The sequence below is a fragment of the Oncorhynchus gorbuscha genome, linkage group LG12, assembly GCF_021184085.1.
Source record: "Oncorhynchus gorbuscha isolate QuinsamMale2020 ecotype Even-year linkage group LG12, OgorEven_v1.0, whole genome shotgun sequence".
In the NCBI taxonomy this organism is placed as follows: domain Eukaryota; kingdom Metazoa; phylum Chordata; class Actinopteri; order Salmoniformes; family Salmonidae; genus Oncorhynchus; species Oncorhynchus gorbuscha.
Genome location: NC_060184.1, coordinates 42,261,403 through 42,277,203, shown reverse-complemented (window position 1 = coordinate 42,277,203; position 15,801 = coordinate 42,261,403). Strand labels below are relative to the sequence as shown.

Genomic DNA, 15,801 nt, shown 5'->3' with positions numbered 1-15,801 from the left:
GGTCTGGGGCGGTGTGTCACAGCATCATCGGACTGAGCTTGTCGTCATTGCAGGCAATCTCAACGCTGTGCGTTACAGGGAAGACATCCTCCTTCCTTATAAGGTACCCGTCCTGCAGGCCCATCCTGACATGACAACAGCCATACTGCTCGTCTATACGTGATTTCCTGCAAGGAATGTCAGTGTTCTGCCATGGCCAGCGAAGAGTCCGGATCTCAATCCCATTGAGCACGTCTGGGACCTGTTGGATCGGAGGGTGAGGGCTAGGGCCATTCCCACCAGAAATGTCCAGGAACTTGCAGGTGCCTTGGTGGACGAGTGGGGTAACATCTCACAGCAAGAACTGTCAAATCTGGTGCAGTCCATGAGGAAGAGATGCACTGCAGCATTTAATGCAGCTGGTGGCCACTCCAGATACTGACTGTTACTTTTGATTTTAACCCCCGCTTTGTTCAGGGACACATTATTCCAGTTCTGTTAGTCACATGTCTGTGGAACTTGTTCAGTTTATGTCTCAGTTGTTGAATATTGTTATGTTCATACAAATATTTACACATTTTATTTTTTTAATTTCACCTTTATTTAACCAGGTAGGCTAGTTGAGAACAGGTTCTCATTTGCAACTGCGACCTGGCCAAGATAAAGCATAGCAGTGTGAACAGACAACACAGAGTTACACATGGAGTAAACAATTAACAAGTCAATAACACAGAGAAAAAAGGGGAGTCTATATACAATGTGTGCAAAAGGCATGAGGAGGTAGGCGAATAATTACAATATTGCAGATTAACACTGGAGTGATAAATGATCAGATGATCATGTACAGGTAGAGATATTGGTGTGCAAAGGAGCAGAAAAGTAAATTAATAAAAACTGTGGGGATGAGGTAGGTGAAAATGGGTGTGCTATTTACCAATAGATTATGTACAGCTGCAGCGATCGGTTAGCTGCTCAGCTAGCTGATGTTTGAAGTTGGTGAGGGAGATAAAAGTCTCCAACTTCAGCGATTTTTGCAATTCGTTCCAGTCACAGGCAGCAGAGTACTGGAACGAAAGGCGGCCGAATGAGGTGTTGGCTTTAGGGATGATCAATGAGATACACCTGCTGGAGCGCGTGCTACGGATGGGTGTTGCCATCGTGACCAGTGAGCTGAGATAAGGCGGAGCATTGCCTAGCATGGCCTTGTAGATGACCTGAAGCCAGTGGGTCTGGCGACGAATATGTAGCGAGGGCCAGCCGACTAGAGCATACAAGTCGCAGTGGTGGGTAGTATAAGGTGCTTTAGTGACAAAACGGATGGCACTGTGATAAACTGCATCCAGTTTGCTGAGTGGAGTGTTGGAAGCAATTTTGTAGATGACGTCGCCGAAGTCGAGGATCGGTAGGATAGTCAGTTTTACTAGGGTAAGCTTGGCAGCGTGAGTGAAGGAGGCTTTGTTGCGGAATAGAAAGCCGATTCTTGATTTGATTTTCGATTGGAGATGTTTGATATGGGTCTGGAAGGAGAGTTTGCAGTCTAGCCAGACACCTAGGTACTTATAGGTGTCCACATATTCAAGGTCGGAGCCATCCAGTGTGGTGATGCTAGTCGGGCATGCGGGTGCAGGCAGCGATCGGTTGAAAAGCATGCATTTGTTTTTACTAGCGTTTAAGAGCAGTTGGAGGCCACGGAAGGAGTGTTGTATGGCATTGAAGCTCGATTGGAGGTTAGATAGCACAATGTCCAATGACGGGCCGAAAGTGTATACAATTACATTTACATTTAAGTCATTTAGCAGACGCTCTTATCCAGAGCGACTTACAAATTGGTGCATTCACCTTATGACATCCAGTGGAACAGTCACTTTACAATAGTGCATCTAAATCTTAAAGGGGGGGGGTGAGAGGGATTACTTATCCTATCCTAGGTATTCCTTAAAGAGGTGGGGTTTCAGGTGTCTGCGTAGAGGTGGATCAGGGAATCGCCCGCAGCAAGAGCAACATCATTGGTATATACAGAGAAAAGAGTCTGCCCGAGAATTGAACCCTGTGGCACCCCCATAGAGACTGCCAGAGGACCGGACAACATGCCCTCCGATTTAACACACTGAACCAGGCAAGGCAGTCATCCGAAAAACCGAGGCTACTGAGTCTGCCGATAAGAATATGGTGATTGAGAGTCGAAAGCCTTGGCAAGGTCGATGAAGACGGCTGCACAGTACTGTCTTTTATCGATGGCGGTTATGATGTCGTTTAGTACCTTGAGTGTGGCTGAGGTGCACCCGTGACCGGCTCGGAAACCAGATTGCATAGCGGAGAAGGTACGGTGGGATTCGAGATGGTCAGTCACCTGTTTGTTGACTTGGCTTTCGACACATCAAGTTTGCTGAAAGTAAACAGTTGACAGTGAGAGGACATTTCTTTTTTTGCTGAGTTTACATGATTCCATGTGTTATTTCATAGTTTTGATGTCTTCACTATTATTCTACAATGTACAAAATAGTAAAAATAAAGAAAAACCCTTGAATGAGTGTGTCCAAACTTTTCACTGGTACTGCATGTTAAAACTTGTCATTGATCTTAAATGGTTTAGTGCAAGATTTTGATAATTAAGCCATTTTTCTACTTACCCAGTCAGATTAACTAATGGGTACCATTATTTATGTCTCTGTGTGCAGTTTGAAGGAAGTTGAAGGTAGTTTTGCGAGACACTGCTAACTAGCATTAGCACAATTTAATCATTGTGCTAATGCTAGTTCGTAATTGCGCCAACACTAGTTAGAAACTTTCTTTAAACTGCACATAGAGACATAAAAATGGTATCCATGAGTTCATTTGACTCTGCAACTAGAAAAAGTGCTTAATTGCCAATCGCATAATTATATATAGAAATAAATAAAAATAATTCACTTTTTTATTTTTATTTTACCCCTTTTTCGTGGTATTGTTTAGTAGCTACTATCTCGTCTCATTGCTACAACTCCTGTACAGGCTCGGGAGAGATGAAGGTTGAAAGTCATGCGTCCTCCGATACACAACCCAACCAAGCCGCACTGCTTGCATCCAACCCACAGCACGAATCCAACCCGGAAACCAGCCGCACCAATGTGTCAGAGGAAACACCGTGCACCTGGCAACCTTGGTTAGCGAGCACTGCGCCCAGCCCGCCACGCAAGTCGCTGGTGCGCGATGAGACAAGTATATCCCTACCGGCCAAACCCTCCCTAACCCGGATGACGCTAGGCCAACCGTGCGTCGCCCCACGGACCTCCCGGTCGCGGTTACGACAGAGCCTGGGTGCAGAGTCTCTGGTGGCACAGCTGGCGCTGCAGTACAGCGCCCTTACCCACTGCGCCACCCGGGAGGCCCCCAAATGTTATTTATTATGACTATTTTGTCTGCAACGATTTAGCAGCAGCTGCAGCATGGGTTCGATTCCGGACTACTGGAAATTCAGCACACTCTCCATCTTCCGACTCTACTTCTGTCCTATCCAATAATTAAAAGAGAAGAAAAAAATGAATGTGAGTTGTGCTTTCTAAGCACCGTGGTAGTACTATGGACTGATAATAGGGTGTGTGCCAGGGGAGAACGGCTACCACCTCTCATTGAAGCTACGGAAGTTCAATGCCGACTTTGGTACTGCAGACATTGTTTCAATATGGAAAAATGGTAATCTTTGTGGTCAATCTTTGTGTACATATTTATTTTTGGGGGGGGACAATCATGTTGCCAATAATTGCTTCTAATACACCAGATGTATGTCCTTGAACTGATTGATAAAAAATAAAAATAAATTGCACACAGAAGAAGTTAAGGATAATTTAGTTGCTGACAACACTTTTTTAACTATGGTAAATACAACAGTATTTCATTTGCCCATTTCTCCAGTAGGTGGTTTCCACAACAAGAAAGCTTCTACTTCTATGTCAAAGATAATACAATAAATACACTATAGTAAATAGTACAGTGGTATCAGAAATATCTGAAAAAAAAAACACAACAGTAAATACTGCAGTATATTACAGTCCATAAAAACACTACAATAAATACTCCAATCCGCAAAAACACTATATTAGTTACAATAATATGGACTACAGTTTGTTTTACAACAGTATTGTGGCAATATGTGACTTTTTGTGAGACCCAATTCACATAGAAGTATAAATATATCGTTATACTTGAAAGCAAGTCTAAGAAGCAGTAGATCTTTTCTATGTCCACTATTTATATGCTTCCCATTCTTAAGTTTTGTTTTTGTGTCTTTTACTTTCGGTTTTGTACACCAGCTTCAAGCCTCTGCAAAAATATTTTTGGTTATGGAAAATATATTTCACAGCGGTTTAGATGGTACAATGATTCTTATCACATAAACTGAAATGGTGGAGCAATTTCTGCATAGTGAAACTTTAACTGTAAATACTACAATATTCTACAGTTTACTAAAGTAAATGCTACAGTATTCACTGTAGTGTTTCTGCAGAATTTGGTCCGCCAAAACTACAGCCAATACAACAGTAAAGTCCACAAAAACACAAGTGAATACTATAGTATTTATACCAGAGTATACTATAGTATTGTCTCATATGGGTGGTGTCACTTGATCGATGGCTTTGTCAATTCATATATACAGTCATTGGTTTGTGCCCCCCCCAGTATTGAAGTTGATTGTTGGTTTGTGTCCCCTCTAGGGTGGTTGAGAGGTTTCAGTAGGATTTAACTATGGTTGAACTCACTCTGTGTTGGCCAGTTTAATGATGGCCTTGGCCAGCAGCATGGGCCACAGCTCTGATTGGTTGGTGGTGGCAGGAAGCAGCAGGTTGTTGTCCTCATCAAACGGCAACGCATCGTCCACCATGATCTTCCTCCAGCAACCCTGACAGAAGGGGGGAAAAAAAAGCGAACAGATGAGGGAACAATAGAGCGAGAGGAGGAGGGGAGAAAGAAGGCAAGGAAGAGAGAGCGACAAAAATTGGAAATTGACAGAGCACAGTGAGTTTCATTTACCAGCCCATTACAGTAACAATACTTTCCGTGTATCGTTCTTTATTCTTTAGATTTGATTAATAGGCTGGATATAATCTCATTTCCACTGACCAGGCAGTCAATGTTGAGACAACGGCAGAATATGGGAGTGTTGACTTCAATCGATTTGCTGTTTAAAACAAGAATGACTGGTCTGTACTAGCGCTGTGTAGGCATCTATTGTCCATTTGTCATGTAGGTACTGTATTTGATAGTAGCACCCTTGAGTATGATTCACACACACACCAGAGAACATTACCAAAGTTATTAAATACAGATGGGAAGAGATGAAAAAGCAGTGAGCTGGGACTCACTCAGCACAAATGCCAAGTGAAAATCTTCCTAGGAACCCCATGTAATTTCTCATTCATATAGCTAACCTATTTAGCGATTGAAGATGGACATTCCTACTCCCACCATTCCATTTACCCTGCCTCTCGCCTTCTAGGAATCCATATGCTCTCTTCAACCCAGTGGCAGACAGGCAGCCCCTCAGTGTTCTCTATGTCCACTGGCTGTCTGTGGGAGTCACAGTGTTATACAGTGACAGGCAGCTTCAGTCTTTAGACGCACAATGTAATCTGACTGACTGATCACAGCTGTGCCGCTCTCTCTCTCTCTTTCTCACTGCCCCCCCCCCCCATCCTAATCATCGCCCTGAGGAGCTGCTCAACCTTTCTGCAGATGAGACTGGACAGGGTGTGAAGGAGCTAACTTCATTGAGGGAGAGGGAGAGAGGGCAGAGGAGTATGTGAAAGAAAGGGCGGGAGAAAGGGGGGGAAAAGAGAGATAAACAAGGAGAAAGGGGGGAAAAGAGCGAAAGAGTGAGAGGGGACAAGAGAAAGAGAGAGCGAGAAAGAGACGGGAATAGAGAACGAATTATGGCGTATTATCCATCTGTTAGCATGCTAGTTTTGGCACGGGAGCTGCTGCCTCCAATCTTGTCAGCCTGCCCAGTGAGTTTAACTGTTACATTCTCTCTGTTACATTCCTCCTATGCTTCTATACATCACAATCTCTTTGTTATTGTTGTGATTGATACGCTTATGTTCCAAAACATCGAAAATCCAGCGATTTGATTTTAAAAAATGGAATATGCCTATCTTCACCAGCCGAGAACTGTTGACAAACAGAATACAAGTTGAGGAAATACTCCTGAAGACTATTTGCAAATACAGTCTCATAACTGTGAGCATCATCACAGAGCTAACACAGAGAAAACAAAGTGTGGTAGACTTACAGTGCCTTCAGAAAGTATTCATATCCCTTGACTTGTTCCACATTTTGTTGTGAATTCAAAATGGATACATTCTACACACAATGCCCCATAACGAGACAGTGAAAACATATTTTTAGAACATTTTGCAAATGTATTGAAAATGAAGTACAGAAATATCTCAAGTTCACACACCCCTGAGTTATTACTTTGTAGAGGCACATTTCTGAGTAAGTGTCAAGAGCTTTGCACACCTGGATTGTACAACATTTGCCCATTATTATTTTCTAAATTCTTCAAACTCTGTCAAATTGGTTATTGATCATTGCTAGACACCCATTTTCAGGTATTGCAATAGTTTTTCAAGAAGTTTTAAGTCAAAACTGTAACTTGACCACTCAGGAACATTCACTGTCTTCTTGGTAAGCAACTCCAGTTTAGATTTGGCCTTGTGTTTTAGGTTATTGCCCTGCTAAAAGGTGAATGAATTTCCCAGGTGTCTGGTGGAAAGCACACTAAACCCAATTTTTCTCTAGGGTTTTGCCTGTGCTTACAGTTGCTCAGATCTGTTTCTTTTTTATACTGAAAAACTCCCCAGCCCTCAATGACTACAAGCATAACCATAAAATGATGCAACCACCACTGCACTGTGCTTGAAAAATATGGAAAGTGGTACTCAGTAATGTGTTTGATTTGCCCCAAAACATAACACTTTGTAGTCAGGACAAAAGTGAATTGCCTTGCCACATTTTTTGTAATATTACTTTAGTGCAGGGGTGGGCAATTCCAGTCCTCGAGGGCCTGATTGGTGAAATAGTTTTCCCCCAGCCCCAGCTAACACACCTGACTCCAATAATCACGTAATCATGATCTTCAGTTTAGAATGCAATTTGATTAATCAGCTGTGTTTGCTAGGGATGGAGAAAAAGTGTGACGCCAATCAGGCCCTCGAGGACTAAAGTTGTCCACCCCTGCTTTAGTGCCTTTTATTCTGTACAGGCTTCCTTTCTTTTCACTGTCATTTAGGTTAGTATTGTGGACTAGGTACAAAATGTTGCTGATCCATCCTCAGTTCTCTCCTATAACAGCCAATGTCACCATTGGCCTCAATGTGAAATCCTTAACCGGTTTCGTTCCTCTCCGGTAACTGAGTTAGGGAGGACGCCTGCATCTTTGTAGTGACTGGGTGTAATTGATATATCATCCAAAGTGTAAATAATAACTTCCCCACGCTCAAAGGGATATTCCATGTCTGCTTTTTTTTACCCAACTACCAATAGGTGCCCAAATTTGCAAGGCATTGGAAAACCTCCCTGGTCTTCGTGGTTGAATCTGTGTTTGAAATTCACTGCTCGTCTGAGGGACCTTACAGATCATTGCACTGTATATGTGGGGTACAGATGAGATGAGAGATGAGGTAGTCATTATTGCACACAGAGTGAGTCCATGCAACTTATTATGGGACCTGTTGTGCACATTGTTAGTCCTGAACTTATTTATGCTTGCCATAAAAAAAAGGATTTATTATTGACTCAAGACATTTCAGCTTTTCATTTTTAATTCATTTGCAAAAAAAAAAAATACATTATGGGGTATTGTGTGTAGGCGAATGACCAAAACATTTGCGATTTAATCCCTTTAAAATTTGAGCTGTAACACAACAAAATGTGGAAAAAGTCAAGGAGTTTGAATACTTTCTGCGGGCACTTTATCAGTGGAGGCTAGTGGGAGGAGCTATAGGAGGATGGTCTAATTGTAATGGCTGGAATGGAATCAATTCAACGGTATCAAACACATCAAACATATGGAAACCACATCTTTGACTCTGTTCCGTTATTCCATTCCAGCCACTACAATGAGCCTATCCTCCTATAGCTCCTCCCACCAGCCTCCACTGCAATCTATGTATCATCATACCTCATACCGACGACTGACATTGCTTTGGAATTACCCCACCATACAGGAAGACCCATAGCATGACTGAGTGCCACCGCCTTGCTGTCATAAAGGTGTCCCACAATGATATCCTGAGGCAGATGACTCCTGTTAAACCTTATTAATTTATCGGACTATTTGCAAAGCCTCCTCATATTCACACAGCAGCGAGACTGATTGATTCGTGCCTGACTGGATGTGGCTGGACTGCTTCTGCATCCTCCATTCTCTGTGCAGCCCTCTGAAATGAATGATGGATTGTCTTTATCTCCTAGGTGCACCGGTGGAAATGAGCTGACAATATGTTTGTGTTTTAGCAACCTCAGGGTATGAGAGACGTTCAGACATGATTTAACATGGTAAGAACATGAAGGTGAATGAAAACATTTGGAAGCTACAAATAGAGTCTAATTTACTGTATCTCGCAAAGTGGAAAACATTCCATGCTAATAACACGATACCCTATAGGACGGTGCAGGTTCACAGGAGCAGTTTCACAGTCCCAGATTAACAGACCCAGATTAAGCCTATATTCCTGGACTAAAAAGTGCCCTCAATGAAGACTGAGTCCAGGGGTACTGCAGGGGTAAACTGGGTCGGAGAAACTATGCCTGTAATCTGTTTTGAATACACCTATCACTCACCATCCAGTAGAGTTTGACCACATACTTCCCATAGACGTTATAGAGAGGCATGTGGCCCTTGACCACCTTACACAGGGAGTAGATGTGTTCCCAAGGCTTCCAGACGTCAGACCCCTGCTCTACTGACGTCCCATTATAGATCTTCCACACTATGTAGATTTCACTCACTATCCACCTGAAGAGCTGGGAAGAGGGACATGATGGAAAAAACAAAACAATCAATTGATCAATGACTAAGTGACTTTAAATTAACCAATTCAATCACATAATCTAGGGTCCCTCCATTACTGTCCATCAGAAATCACTGTTAGATGACAACAGTATGATAAGCATTTATGAAAAGGTAAGTAAAGTAAAGTGTGTGGAGAGCACTTACCTCACTGCAGAGCAGATGTTCATTGGCTGCGGTCAGGTCAAATGATGATTCGTTCTCCACTATTACCGGAGGCTAGTATAAAATGCATGAGATGTTTTTAACATGGGAACAAAACAATGGAAACAGTGCATTTCTATGATGCATCAAACATCCCCTTTTCCCACTTCTAAAGTGATGGACGCCTGGGCTCTGTGCAGTCAACAATGTTCTGAAAGTTACTGAACTGCAAAATTAAACATTACACAGACACATTTTGTAAAGCGGCGTTGAAATATTTGAAATATTCATGAAACTCAATCATTTTACTTTTCAAATATGCTTTGCAAAAAGACTCCACCATAGTTTATCCAGGATTCCTCAAGAGGACATGTTTGCAATGAATATTGGATTAGGGAGTTAAGATAAGAGACTCCAACAGACCACTAATCAAATATGAATTAAAAGACCACCGATCGTGAAGAGAGAGCCTTCAAGGGAGATTATATTTTTTCTTCTCTCTCACTCTCTCCCTCCATCCATGGAGAGCCCTTCCATTGTCATGGAAACCGTACATAACCCACACCTCAACTTTTTCCGTCAATTAGGGGGTTCTAGAATAGGATAGTGGAGAGTGGAAGGAAGAAACAGAACTGCTGTGCTTAATTGGGTATTCCTGTGCGTTTCCTTTTATACAGAATGAATGAAACGTTCTTCACATTGTTGAGCGGAAGACACAGCAAGCTTAATTACTCAGTGTGGCACAGACAAACAGAGTTACTTTTTGATAACAGCCATACATTTCTGCACACTACCTAATAAGATGGCCCTGAGTGGTCTGGCTATACATGGCACTCGGCTGAAATTTGTCATACACTGTACTGTGTTTAGTATAGTGGAACATTCTGTTCTTGTGCAGTCTCTTTGCAGTGTCGACTTTAAGGCGGAAGTCTGTATGATGAAAAGGATATACTGAAGGCCCTGAGCAGTGGTGGAAAAAAGTACCCAACTGTCATACTTAAGTAAAAGTAAAGATAACTTAATAGAAAATGACTCAAGTAAAGACACCCAATAAAATTCTACTTGAGTAAAAGTCTAAGTATTTGGTTTTAAATATACTTAAGTATCAATAGTAAATGTAATTGCTAAAATATACTTAAGTATCAAAAGTGTAAATAACTTCTTATAGCTTATATCAAGCCAACCAGACAATTTTTACATTTTTTTAAATGTATGTATTGCCAAGGACACACTGCAATCATTTGACAATCATTTACAAACAAATAATTTGTGTTCAGTGAGTCGGCCAGATCAGAGGCAGTACGGATGACCAGGGATTTTTCTCGATAACTGTGTGAAGCACTCAAAATGTAACGAGTACTTTTGCGTGTCACGGAAAATATATGAAGTAAAATGTACATTATTGTATTTAGGAATGTAGTGGAATAAATATACCAGTTGTCAAAAATATAAATAGTAAAGTACACATACCCCAAAAAACTACTTAAGAGGTACTTTAAAGTATTTTTACTTAAGTACTTTACACCACTGACCCTGAGTATATCTAGTACTGTGCATCCTCTGTGTCCTCTATGTTGGATGCAGACTGTGTGACGCACCATCCAAGACCATGTCCTGAAGAAGCACCCTTACCTTGGTGAGTATGTGCTCTGAAGGGCGCTTCCATGAGTGCACTTTCAGCAACAGAGGCAGCTCGACCTTTCCCTCTGGATCCTCAAAGAATGGCTGTGGACAAAGAGTGATAAATAAAAAAGTATACCAGTTTCATTGAAGGACCAAAAAACTGACAACTGTGCCTATAGACTACGAAATAGTTGGGAAGAGATTCACGATATACCGATACCATGGCACATTGTTTATTAATAAAGCGGAGAGGCGCTGGTATGAGGAGGCAGCACGGCGACACGGTTGGAAGCCCGAAAAGCAGCCCCAAAAAATTATTGGGTGGGGCTTAATGGGAGTATGGCTATGCCAGGTAGGAGACCTGCGCAAACTCCCTGTGCTCACCGTTGGGCTAGAGAGACCGGGCAGGCACCGTGTTATGCTATGGAGCGCACGGTGTTTCCAGTGCGGGTGCATAGCCCGGTGCGGCACATACCAGCCCTTCGTATTGGCCGGGCTAGAGTGGGCATCGAGCCAGGTAAGCTTGGGCAGGCTCGGTGCTCAAGAGCTCCAGTGCGCCTGCACGGTCCGGTCTATCCAGAGCCACCTCCACACACCAGTCCTCCGGTAGCAGCTCCCCACACCAGGCTTCCTGTGCGTGTCCTCAATCCTGTAGCACCAGTTCCAGCACCACGCATCAGGCCTTCTGTGCGCCTCGCCTGTTCAGCACAGCCAGAGCCTTCCTTCCCTCCTGCACTGTCGGAGCCTCCTGCCTGTTCGGAGCAGCCTGAGCTGCCAATCTGCAGGGAGCTGTCAGTCTGCAAGGTGCTGTCAGTCTGCAGGGAGCTGTCAGTCTGCAGGGAGCTGTCAGTCTGCATGAAGCAGCCAGAGCTGTCAGTCTGCAAAGATCTGTCAGTCTGCAAAGAGCTGTCAGTCTGCAAAGAGCTGCCAGTCTGCAGGGTGCTGTCAGAGCTGCCAGTCTGCAAGGAGCTGCCAGTCTGCAAGGAGCTGTCAGTCTGCAGGGTGCTGTCAGTCTGCAGGGTGCTGTCAGCCTGCATAAAGCAGCCAGAGCTGTCAGCCTGCATGGAGCAGTCAAAGCTGTCAGTCTGTTCGAAGCAGCCAGAGCTGTCAGTCTGCATGGAGCAGTCAAAGCTGTCAGTCTGTTCGAAGCAGCCAGAGCTGTCAGTCTGCATGAAGCAGCCAGAGCTGTCAGTCTGCAAAGAGCTGCCAGTCTGCAAGGAGCTGTCAGCATGCAAGGAGCTGTCAGCCTGCATGGAGCTGCCGGAGCTGTCAGCCTGCATGGAGCTGCCAGAGCTGTCCGTCTGCAAGGAGCTGTTAGTCTGCATAGAGCAGCTAGATCCGCCAGTCAGCCATGATCTTCTAGATCTGCCAGTCAACCAGATTCTTCCAGATCTGCCAGTCAACCAGTCTCTTCCAGATCTGCCAGTCAACCAGTCTCTTCCAGATCTGCCAGTCAACCAGACTCTTCCAGATCTGCCAGTCAACCAGTCTCTTCCAGATCTGCCAGTCAACCAGTCTCTTCCAGATCTGCCAGTCAACCAGTCTCTTCCAGATCTGCCAGTCAACCAGTCTCTTCCAGATCTGCCAGTCAACCAGTCTCTTCCAGATCTGACAGTCAACCAGTCTCTTCCAGATCTGCCAGTCAACCAGTCTCTTCCAGATCTGCCAGTCAACCAGTCTCTTCCAGATCTGCCAGTCAACCAGAATCTTCCAGATCTGCCAGTCAACCAGAATCTTCCAGATCCGCCAGCCAGCCAGGATCTACCGGAGCCTACTACCTGCCTGAGCTTCATCTCAGTACTGGGCTTCCTCTCAGTACTGGGCTTCCTCTCAGTACTGGGCTTCCCCTCAGTTCCGGGCTGCCCCTCAGTTCCGGGCTGCCCCTCAGTTCCGGGCTGCCCCTCAGTTCCGGGCTGCCCCTCAGTCTCGAGCTGCCCTTCAGCCCCGAGCTGCCCCTCAGTCCCGAGCGTCCCCTCAGTCCCGAGCATACCCTCAGTCCCGAGCTGCCTCAGTCCCGAGATGCCCCTCAGTCACGAGATGCCCCTCAGTCACGAGATGCCCCTCAGTCACGAGCTGCTCCTCAGTCACGAGCTGCTCCTCAGTCACGAGCTGCTCCTCAGTTCTGTGGGGTTCTGGGTGAGGAATATTAGGCCATGGTCGGCGGCGAGGGTGGATTATCCCAGGACGCGAAGGGGAGGAACTAGGACATTAATGGAGTGGGGTCCACGTCCTGAGCCGGAACCGCCACCATGGACAGACGCCCACCCGGACCCTCCCTATGGTTTTGAGGTGCGTCCGGGAGTCCGCACCTTAGGGGGGGGGAGTTCTGTCACGCCTTGGTCTTAGTATTTTGTGTTTTCTTTATTTGTTCAGGCCAGGGTGTGACATGGGGTTATTGTATTGTTCGTATTGGGGTTTGTAGTATTTGGGATCGCGGCTGATTAGGGCTGTTGTATAGGCTTGGCTGCCTGAGGCGGTTCTCAATCAGAGTCAGGTGATTCTCGTTGTCTCTGATTGGGAACCGTATTTAGGTAGCCTGGTTTCGCTTTGTATTTCGTGGGTGATTGTTTATGTCTCTGTGTAGTGTTCACCAGATAGGCTGTAATAGGTTTCTCGTTCCGTTTGTTGTTTTTGTATATGTATAAGTTATTTCATGTTTCGCTCTTCATTCATTAAAGTCATGAGTAACTACCACGCTGCATTTTGGTCCGACTCTCTTTCCATAAACGAAGAACGATGTTACAATGTAAAGGCACAGTCAACTTAGTGTATGTAAACTGGAACCCACTGGAATTGTGATACAGTGAATTATAAGTGGAATAATCCGTCTGTAAACAATTGTTGGAAAAATTACTTATTTCATGCACAAAGTAGATGTCCTAACCGACTTGCCAAAACTATAGTTTGTTAACAAGAAATTTGTTGAGTTGTTGAAAAAGGAGTTTTAATGACTCCAACCTAAGTGTATGTAAACTTCCAACTTCAACTGTACACTACCAGTCAAAAGTTTAAGAACACCTACTCATTCAAGGGTTTTTCTTAATTTTTACTATTGTCCACATTTTTTGAATAACAGTGAAGACATCAAAACTATGAAATAACACATATGGAATCATGTAGTAAGCAAAAAAAAAGTGTTAAACAAATCCAAATATATTCTGTATTTGACATTCTTCAAATAGCCACCCTTTTCCCTGATGATAGCTTTGCACAGCCAATGATTCCATATGTGTTACTTCATAGTCTTAATGTCTTCAATATTATTCTACTATTTATTCTACTATTCTACTATTATTCCTTGAATGAGTAGGTATGTCTAAACTTTTGACTGGTACTGTATATACAGTGCCTTCAGAAAGTATTCAGACCCCTTGAATTTTTCCACATTTTGTTACGTTAACGCCTTATTCTAAAATTGAAGAAAACTACAACTTGATTGGAGTCCACCTGTGGTAAATTCTACTGATTGGACAAGACTTGGAAAGGCAGATAACTGTCTATATAAGGTCCCACAGTTAACAGTGCATGTCAGAGCAAAAACCAAGCCCTGATGTCGAAGGAATTGCCCATAGAGCGCCGAGACAGGATTGTGTCGAGGCACAGATCTGGAGAAGGATATGGGAAAACCTTCCAGAAGTACAATCATCTCTGTATCACTCCACCAATCTGGCCTTTATGGTAGTGGCCAGACGGAAGCCACTCCTCAGTAAAAGGCACATGACAGCCCGCTTGGAGTTTGCCAAAAAGTACCTAAAGACTATTAGACCATGGGAGACAACATTCTCTGGTGTGATGAAACCAAGATTGAACTATTTGGCCTCAATGTCAAGTGTCACTTCTGGAGGAAACCTGCCACCACCCCTACAGTGAATCATGGTGGTGGCAGCATCATGCTGTGGGGATGTTTTTCAGCAGCAGGGACTGGGATACTAGTCATTATCGAGGCAAAGATGAATGGAGCAAAGTACAGAGATCCTTGATGAAAACCTTCTCCAGAGCACTCACTACCTCAGACTGGGGCGAAGGTTCACCTACCAACAGGACAATGACACTAAGCACACAGCCAAGACAACGCAGGAGTGGCTTCGGGACAAGTCTCTGAATTTCCTTGATTTGCACATCCAGGGCCCAGACAGGAACCCGATCGAACATCTCTGGAGAGACCTGAAAATAGCTGTGCATCAACGCTCTCCATCCAACCTGACAGACCTTGAGAGGATCTGCAGAGAAGAATGTGAGAAACTCCCCAAATGTGCCAAGCTTGTAGCGTTATACCCAAGAAGACTCTAGGCTGTAATCAATGCCAAAGGTGCTTCAACAAAGTACTGATTAAAGGGTCTAAATACTTGCAATGTGATATTTCTGTTTACTTTTAATACATTTGCAAACATTTCTAAAAACCTGTTTTTGCTATGTCATTATGGAGTATTGTATGTAGATTGATGGGAAAAAACGATGTAATACATTTTAGAATAAGGCTGTAATGTAACAATGTGGAAAAAGTCAAGGGGTCTGAAAACTTTCTGAATGTACTGTGTATGTGTATTGTATTTACAAAAAAATATATGGGGTATTGGAAATTCAGAAATGTACATTGATGAAAGCTACAATTTATATGCAGTTACCCCCAAAAAAGAAAAAGAGCCAAAGAAACTCAGGTTGATGTTTATTATCATGAGTCTTGTCCTGGAGCAATTTTTCTTAGATAGGCCAGTTGCAAAGTCAACATTGGCTATATTGTAAAAACTCAAACAAAAATGAGCTTGTTGGTCTTAATTTAAGGTTAGGGTTAGGCATTAGGGTAAGCAGCGTGGTTAACGGTTAAGGTTGTAAATCTGATTTTATTACTTTGAGGCTGTACCAGCTTGTACCCATTCTGCAGAGCTGCCTCCAGAACAAGATTCATGACAAAAAAAATGCTAACCTGCCAAAGAAACATGAGGCACTGCAGGCTACAGTATCTATGAAATCAATCCATAGATGGATAGCCTTGATCCTGTAGGAAT

The 15,801-nt window shown here is 43.7% G+C and overlaps 1 protein-coding gene across 2 annotated transcripts in view; it reads right to left on the bottom strand.

Moving 5' to 3' along the window:
* adgb (androglobin) overlaps positions 1–15,801 on the bottom strand; it is a 134,951-nt gene that overhangs the window by 111,155 nt on the left and 7,995 nt on the right. For both annotated transcript variants that reach the window (XM_046292151.1, XM_046292152.1), the window contains exons 3-6: positions 10,805–10,897; positions 9,176–9,247; positions 8,800–8,982; positions 4,716–4,855 (exon numbers count right to left, since the gene is read on the bottom strand). In XM_046292151.1, the coding sequence (XP_046148107.1) occupies positions 4,716–4,855; positions 8,800–8,982; positions 9,176–9,247; positions 10,805–10,897 (488 nt within the window). The remainder of the gene's footprint in view (positions 1–4,715; positions 4,856–8,799; positions 8,983–9,175; positions 9,248–10,804; positions 10,898–15,801) is intronic.